This window comes from Solanum pennellii, chromosome 3 (genome assembly GCF_001406875.1).
Source record: "Solanum pennellii chromosome 3, SPENNV200".
Lineage (NCBI taxonomy): Eukaryota > Viridiplantae > Streptophyta > Magnoliopsida > Solanales > Solanaceae > Solanum > Solanum pennellii.
The window spans coordinates 27,296,281-27,305,109 of NC_028639.1; the positions used below are offsets into that span (position 1 = coordinate 27,296,281).

An 8,829-nucleotide genomic window follows, 5' to 3' on the forward strand; every position below is an offset into this window, starting at 1 on the left:
GCTAGGATTTTGGTATTATTGCTCCATCCTTTCTAAGAGATACTGTTTAGACCCTTGATCTTGGTTTTCGTTATGGTTCCCATCCTATAAAAGATAGGATGGTTTGCCCAACTAGAGTTATAGGTATTATCATTGTTTTTCTGACCTCCACATCTTTGCGCATTTCCCATATATTTTATGGAATCTGGATTCACCTAACAAATGGTCAGTTTGATGTGCTCCACTACCGCATACTCCACACAAACTTGCTACCTATTGTACATCATATCTGGTGCTTGATTTAGGGACATTAGTTTGAAGTGCATGGCCATGTTATGTTGTATCTCATCTAGTTTTGCATTTATTGTGGTGGCTTGATCCACGTCGAAGATTATTGTGTCCCTTTGTGTCGAGGTATATCTTTTTCATAACCAGGGTTTTCTTCGGAGAGTTTATCTAGGAGATCAAATAGCTCTTCACATGTTTTTGCCAATGCTTGTCCACCTGATTCACTATTAAGAAGTACCTTTGCATTTTATTTAAAACCTAAAATAAAGTGTGAGCAAGTACCTCATTAGCCTTGAACATGTATTTAACATCTGTTTAAATCAACCCCATGGTTGGTACATATCCTCCCTAATTTTTTACGTGAAGCTCGGTATTTCTCTCCTTAACTATGTAGTTTTACTTGATTGAAAGAATCGACTCAAGAGCTTTTTTTGCTAGATTATCCAACGTAGTGATGAAATTTGGTAGCTCTTGGTCTATCTAGTGTCAGGAGGCCCAATAACGAGATAGGAAACAACCTTGGCCTCAGATAATCTGATGACACTCCATTCGAGATTTATGTATCACTTATATCCAAAAATATCTGGATGTGGATTTAAGGACCCTCGTGGGGGAGTCTGGTGAGTTTCCCTGTTGAGTGGATAAGATGTACCATGTTTTGTTTTAGTTGAAATTTTCCACCCTGTGGTTGTTTCCTTATACTAGATGCCACATTAGCTTTTAGTGGTACTGCCACGTCATGGACTAGTCATGTCGGTATGATTGGGGGTATCTCTGGTTCTTGGTTGTTCATGTTTCCTTAGTTGTTCATGTTATCATTTATGTTACCCTTCATATTTTTTGCGAGGTCTAGACCCAATTCTTGCTGACGTCCTTTGTTTGCCAGCTTTCTTCATAGTCTTAAAGCTTTTTAAGGTTCATCATTAGGTTCGACAAATTCTCTTTTCTGATCCAGAATTATAAATCAATTGCCTGGAATTTACAAGATCTAAGATCAAGTTAAATCTAATTGTAGACTTAAGAAAATCAAATATAAATCAATTTCTAAGTCTCTGGCAGCGACGCCAAAAACATGTTGCTCCCGATTGCACATATATGTGTACGTGATTGCTCAAGTAATATAGTTTTTTTAGGATCTAGTTTTCATTCCCAAGAGAGTTGTGATCGACTTATATTTAGGACTGAATTCCACAATTAAACAAAATCAATAGTTTAAAAGAGTTTTATGATTATTAATTACTACTACAGTTATTGCAATAACTAAAAATAATTAATGTGATCGACTTCAAAATGTGATGTTTCAAGCAAGTAAAAGACAAATCCAGGGCTGCAACATACAACGGTCTTAATGAATCGTATATCAGGTAATGAACTAATTCAGTTATATAGTTTCTAATTTACGGGGTTAATTGAATAAGTCAGGTCTCTCAGCCTCTAGTCGCCTACTCAAGTTAGTTGTCAGACTAAATCGTTGATCGGAGATGGTAACCTAACTACCTAGCATTTATAATTTTTCATGTTTTGTAACCAAGAAAGATGTTCGTCCGGGTGTCACTCCTGAACACACATCAACTCAATTGAAGATTGAGCTTTCTATATTCTTTGGTATATCTACCTTATCTTCTCTCGATTTAAGAATAGACAACATATTTATCTCTAGATGGTCAGTCAAGAAATACTAAAATGAGAATAAAAAAGTAACTTAATTGATAACCAAAAATTTATTCAAAAACCTTTATAATTCAACAATCAATCCACAGCTACAACCCAAAACTAGGGTTTTCAGCCAACGACAAAGTATAATTGTTCATGTGATTTCTGGGAATAAGAAGAGATAGAAAATCAAAATCTATTATAAACGTTGAACTTGCTATTGCACACCAAAATAATGTCGACCCCCCCCCCCACACACACACAAAATATCCCTAGGGGTTTATCTATAGGAGTTGGGAAAACTAGGGTCAAAGTCTAATTCAACAAGAAATCCTATTTTAATATATTTTCGCTGGAAAGTCAAAATATGGCTGGAGCGCCGAGCCAGCTAACCCGCCAGGCCAAGATTCTATGGTTTCACCTGTGGTGCGTTGCACCAAGCAATGCTCTTGGCATGTGCAACTGTAGTGAGGCCTGTGGCACCTCGCGCCCATCAGTACACCATGAGGGAGGCTTCTGTGGTTCATGCCTAGGACACTCCTAGTTGTTTCCATACTTAAATTATTCTCGCACATCCTTTCTTCTCCTTTCTTCCAATTGTCTCTGATTTCGTCGGAAGTTCCTGAAATGAGTAATCCTGTATTTTAGTGTGCAATCATCACGAGTTAATAAAAATCAAGCTAATAGACTTAAGATTATTCGTTAATTTAATCTCATCATGGGCAAATATTGGCAACTTTGGTAGATAAATATGTCTAAGATCATATGTCATTCTTTTTTAAATAGAGGAAGCAACATATTTTATTATAATAACTTGATATTCTCCTTAATTAACTTTAATGTTATATTTTACTTCTTGTAACATTTTACTACCTATAATAACAATAATTAGCACTATAACAATGCACTCTTCATAAATTTACTCATTTATAACAATTATATTTAAATATTATGTAATAATATTTTGAATGAAATGTATTATGTATAAAGTATACTAAAATATGTATTGAATTATTATTATTATTGTCGTGCACAAAATAAATTTCAAATATATTAGAAGAGGCCTTGTACAAAAATTATCATTTAACATAGTTACAATAATCACAATTGATATTAACAAACGTTTGTCCGAACATTAAATGGTGATTTATTTTATTTTAAATAGTTAGAGAGCAAAAACCAATCATTTTTCCTTATTATTGAACAACCGTGAAAGGGGATGGTATTTTGCCTTATTTGGATAGTTTGAGGAGTACTTTTAAGCAAAAAAATATAACGATGAGGGTACCTTTTTGCCCCAAATGTAATGGACGTAAATATTATTTTGAGCAGTTCAAAAATATTTTTGATCCTTTTTACTAGTCTAAATTTTCATTGACGTTTACTTACATACATTGATAGAGTAAAAGAAATTCTACACTGTGAGTATGTTAGGTATATAGTAAAAATTGATGGGAAATAAAGGGAAGATGAAATGGGAGAATATGAAGTGATCACTTATGCTTTTGTATAAAACAATCCTCCGTTATTGGTGGTGGAAAGAAAACCTCAAGTGTTTAAATAAGGAAACACTTCTACTAATTGTTGAAGGATTGGAATGAAGGACCTCTTTGAGTCGTCGCTCGCTCGTCTAGGCTTCTGCTTTGAAAAATGATCGAGAAATTATTTTTTTAACAGAGTTTATTTTATTATTTATTATTAATTAATGATTACCTAAGCGATTTTAATTATTTAAATAATTTACCGAAACGATCCAACCCAACTCGGATTCGCGACATGTGTTATAAATGACATTTCCATTTTATTTGAATTTCACACCGCTTGAAATGAATGTCCTGAAAAGTTGTAACTTTCAGGAACAAACATGACGGTGCTGGAAGGTGGCAAGCTTTCAAAAAATAGTTGTGTGGTTTCTGAAAAGTTTCAATGTTTTGGAAACATTTTTTCTTGACTATAAATATCTATGATTCTTTAGACTTTTCACTAACATAATCTCTGAACTACTTCTTCTTCTTCTTCCTCTTCTTCCTCTTCCTCTTCTTCCTCGTCCTCCTCCTCCTCCTCTTCTTCTTCTTCTTCTTCTAAATATTCGTGTACTTCACTAAATTCTTCAGACTTTTCACTAACAAAATCTCTGAAGTACTTCTTTTTCTTCTTTTTGTTCCTCTTCCTCTTCCTTTTCTTCTAAATATTCGTGTGCTTTAATCCTGTTGAGAGACTCATTGACACTATTTGATTTTTCGGTATTAATTCACTGGTGAAAAAAATCGTTCTAGTATGAGAGGATCCATTCATTTAAACCTCGGATACTAGAGGGCAATAATATGTGTGTATTACTCCGATTGAGTGAATCGTTGACACAATAATTTTTTTGGTATTAATATACTGGTGTTCGTTCTATACTGAGATGATCAATTCCTTTAAACCTCAGATATTAAAGGGGAATAATTTCCTTAAGAAGACACTGTGCATTTAGACGGCTCGATTTTTTTTTCTATTTCATATAATTGCTATAGATTTTTGTATGTCTTATGGTCATCTACTTCTCTTGATGTATTAATTTCTTCTTTTTTTGGACTACATGATTTAAACTTTGTTGTTTATGTTTATACAAAGTTATTGTTATCACTAGTATTGTTGTTTAATACATATTGTGTAATAGAGCCGACCTAAAAGATAAATATTTGTAAGTGTTAATAAAAAGTGAAACTAGCATCCTGAAAAAGAAGACATATAACTCTCTATAACATGGAAAATTTCACCCATGGACGAAAATTTCTTTACACGGTAGTTATGGTATATATAAGTAGAATATATTAACATGATGTGTAGAGAGAAAATAAGTGATCATATATCTGGCCAATGCACTTAAACATAATAATGTTAATTGTGTAGCAGATTGAAGTATTCTTTACCCATAATTTGCTACAAGAAATGGCCTTGAAAAGATGTATGCAGATGAAGGAAATATGTGACGTTGAAAAGGTAACCTAAACTGTTGCCCAAATCGAGTTGAATCTATATATATCGATGCTAAAATTAACCTGTTACATGTAACAGAAAAAATTGTTATATAGTAGTGCGTCTCTGAGCATGGAGAGTTAGAGTGATGTGTTATTAAAAAAACACAACTTTTAGCGGCACTTAATAGACAAATAAATAAAGGGCTAAAGTCTTTATCAACATTATTTAAGTGTCATTAGATTCAATGTCGCTAAAGGCTTTAGGGACATATACAAAGATTGCAAGTTGCCGCTAAAAAATACATATTTAACGGCAATTGAACTAATAAATTGCCGCTAAAGATCATTTTTATATAGTGGCGGGCACAATACAAGGGAAGAATTAGTAATAGGTTCAGCCTTGTGTTTTACAGCAATGGCAAGTTATAAAAATAATGATAGATTCAATTAGCAAAGTTGTGGTGTTGCTCCATCTGCCTGCAGAAGATGGAGGATTTCGTCATCAAAATGACCCGATCACGTCCTTGTTGTGGATACGCAGGCCAAATGAAATGTACCTGTCTTGATGAGGTCAAAAAGCATACTTCATTCATGTGATGCAACTGGCTAGGCCTGCTTGGTGCAGAAAGATAATTCAAGATTCACCCACGAAGATAATCCTAATTTTCAGTTCCTCTCATTCCGTCATTGCATACTCGACAGAGAACCATTTATGTTTGTGTGTACATATACATATATATATCAACAACAGCGAGGCCAACAAGTCAAACATGAACACCAACTTTTCTCAGCTACTTTAGGCTGTGATTCTGATTGTTTTTGTAGTTGTTGTATATCAGGTTGGAACTCTGGTTGAGGTTGAGACTCAGATTTTTCTACTTTTTCAGATGCACTTTTCAGGGAGTTGCTTCTCCCACCATCATTTACTAGTCTGGAATGTAGAAAAAATAATCAAATTTATTTCATATAAACTTGTACATAACATAAAAAAAAAACACAGCAAATGAAAATTCTATGTTTCTTGATGATAAAATAAGTTGATGCTTTAATCTTATGTCCTAGATGTTAAATTGACAAAAGGGTAATCATTTATCATATATAATTGTGAAGTAGGACAGAATTGTTCATGTACCTTACAAAAATCTATATGTAATCCTGAAAGGAGATGGAGCTTACACTGGGAAAACAAATGATTTGCTGCTATTTCCACTCGCCTCGGAGTAGCAAGGTGAAGAAGCATGAACAGGTGACGAAATATAAGTTTCCTCAATTGGAGGATTAACTCTATCATCAGGCTTGGTTAAGGTAGGCTCGATATTAGTAGGTGCTTTTTGTATGATAATATTATTCACAGTTTTTTCCTCTTTGAGGTTTATAACAGGACCTAATTCGGAAGGTCTTGTACTTTTCCCGTTGTTGTTATCTTCCATAAGAGGGTGGAGAGGAGGGGAAGATAAGCTCTTATTTTCGTTGGATTTAATTTCACATGGATTGACTGTTGAATTTTTCCCTTCCTCAGGTTGTACTTCTCCTGATTTAGGTAACATGTAATCTGTAGAGAAGCTACTGGCTCCCATCTGAATGCTAAACAATGACTCATTTGAAGCACTGCTCCAGTCTGTGGTCGTAGGTTTGCTCGAAAATATGGATTTTGGAATACGATCAGGATCATAACCTGGAGGATGATCCATAGACGGAGGAGGGGATTTTATTGGCTGCGCAAATAACGGATTTCCTGTTTCTTCACGCGGAGATGAACTTATCATGCTCCATTGAGGTGCCTGGGAAGCTGAAACATCAGGGGAAGACAAGGCTGCTGGAGTCGCAGCATTGTCTTCCTTTGGATGAGTACTTAGTTCTAGAGATGAATCAGAGGACGACAAAGCTGATAAATGAGAATCAGAATGTTGTCTTGCGCCCTTCACATTCTCCATTTTTTAGTTACACAACTCAAGCAAATCCTTCTCCTGTAAAATGACAAACATTAAACAAAAATATGTATGATTATTATTCAATGCAATTTTCCTAGATTCATCATTCTTCATTACTATAGTGCCCGAGCAATCTTGCATGCACTAGACCCACTCACTAGGTAATTGCTGCTTAGCTTCCAACAAATACATGTACCACATAACTCTATCAACCCAAGCTTTTAATCAAATGAGCGAAAATCACTCGTCTAGACTTGAACCCTGGTTTCCGAAGGGTTTTCACTCAAGGCATTGACTTCTAAGCTACAGCTTTCGGTTTCATACTAAGTCCCATGAAACGTACAAACATCGATTCACAAAAAATGGCAATAAAAGGGTGATTTTAACATTATATGGGAAAACATTAAAGAAATTAACATTATCATGGTTTTCCATTCCTCTTTCTACCTCTAAATCTCAAACTAGTTCTCGTCACCTATATGAATCCTTTGTTTTACCTTATAACTCTAGAGTAACAAAGTTATTTTCAAATCCTAAATTTGCAAACCCAAATTAACTTTCGTATAACTTTAAAACTCAAATTATACATAACATAAACCACAATTATGTAAACAATAAAATAGTTGTATTTCTTTGAGGCTCGGACACCACGATTATATAAAAAAATCAACTCACCTCCAAATCAAATGGGCTTGTGAGAGACAGAGAAACAACATAATATCATTGGATACAATTTCACAGGTTGTGGATTTCTACAAAATTCATATTTCAAATAGATTTAAGAGAAAAAAGAAATATGAAAGTAGCTAATATATCCGTACCACCTTCTTAGTAACTAGTTGTTTCATATTTGAAAGTAAATAAATGTAAATTACAAAAATAAATTGTGAAACTTCTGCAAACAAAAAAAAAAGGCAGAGATTGAATACTAGAGGACATTTACCAAAATAAAAATGGATTTAGGTGGGGTAGATAGAAAAAATGAGGAAAAAAAAAGGAAGGAAAATATTTTATTTTTTGGTTAAAGTGTTTTGCATAGAATACTAATGGCCAAGCAACCATTTCGGTAATCTCTGTTTTGTAACCAATCACTAGACATTTCACCATATGGACTTTGTTGAGGATACTACTTTACTATTTAAATTTCTCACCCTTTGGGTTAAATTTTTGGGTAAATCCTAATTTTGCGTTAAAAATCTAATTTCCTCTTAATTTTGAACAATAATCAAATTCCCCTATTTATTGCATTTTACATTTTTTCTTTTATACATCGCATATACATATTTATTGAACATAAATAATCAATCCAATTTTTTAATCCACAATATTTAATTGAACCAATCTATTCATAAATTTAACATAATTCAAATAATCTATAAATTTGTATTTAGTAAATTTTAAATAATTATCACTGGTCCCTGCTTTGAGAATTGTCGACATATTAAACTTTTTGAGACTAGTGTTTGTCTCTTTGAAGTAGTATAAGATTTTTTTCTTTTCTTCTGGGAAACGAGACAAAAGTGTAATCCAAACTCATATACTTTGTCCTAGAATATTTTGGTTACTACAAAACAACACGCCTTTTTTAATAGTAACTAGTGAATGTGTCCGCCCTTCGCGCGATTATAAAATATTAATATACACAAATTTTATTAAATATTATTTCTTCTATTTTGAATAAATGAATTTTACACATTTTTTCATTATTTAAACTAATCAAATTGTTCAAAGTTCAAGATAAATGTTTAATTGTTTTATTTGTCCTTCCCTTTTAAGGTTTTATATTTTTCCAAACTCTTTTGAATAATGACTATTTTACTTTTAACAAAAACTTGGGAATAACCAAAAGGGAAATAGGGGAATTATAGTTCATTTTATGTTCTTGAATATTTTTTAAATATAAAAGAAAGATATATTTACGATATTTTTGCTATGACCTTTATTGTTAAAAAATAAAAAAATAAATTGATGAATATTTTGAATAATCTGTTCAGATAATAAGTTTATGAATTCTT

The 8,829-nt window shown here is 33.0% G+C and overlaps 1 protein-coding gene across 3 annotated transcripts; it reads right to left on the bottom strand.

Moving 5' to 3' along the window:
* Positions 1–5,080: 5,080 nt before the first annotated feature.
* LOC107013287 lies at positions 5,081–7,792 on the bottom strand. 3 transcript variants are annotated; one of them, XM_027915475.1, is made up of 3 exons: positions 7,758–7,792; positions 6,060–6,850; positions 5,081–5,814 (listed from the first exon to the last, which is right to left on the bottom strand). In XM_027915475.1, the coding sequence occupies exons 2-3, from the start codon at positions 6,815–6,817 to the stop codon at positions 5,625–5,627; spliced, it is 948 nt and encodes a 315-aa protein (XP_027771276.1). In that variant the 5' UTR covers positions 6,818–6,850; positions 7,758–7,792; the 3' UTR covers positions 5,081–5,624. The 3 variants fall into 3 exon arrangements, with proteins under 3 accessions (XP_027771276.1, XP_027771275.1, XP_027771277.1); XM_027915474.1 differs by lacking the exon at positions 7,758–7,792 and adding an exon at positions 7,490–7,724; XM_027915476.1 differs by lacking the exon at positions 7,758–7,792 and adding an exon at positions 7,490–7,724 and having other exon boundaries at positions 5,762–5,814; positions 6,016–6,850.
* Positions 7,793–8,829: the final 1,037 nt, after the last annotated feature.

Coding starts and splice junctions, on each gene's coding strand:
- LOC107013287 (XM_027915475.1), bottom strand. CDS start 6,817: ATGGAGAATGTGAAGGGCGCAAGACAACATTCTGATTCTCATTTATCA. Junction 5,815..6,059: donor AAATCATTTGTTTTCCCAGT/GTAAGCTCCATC, acceptor TCTACATTCCAG/ACTAGTAAATGATGGTGGGA.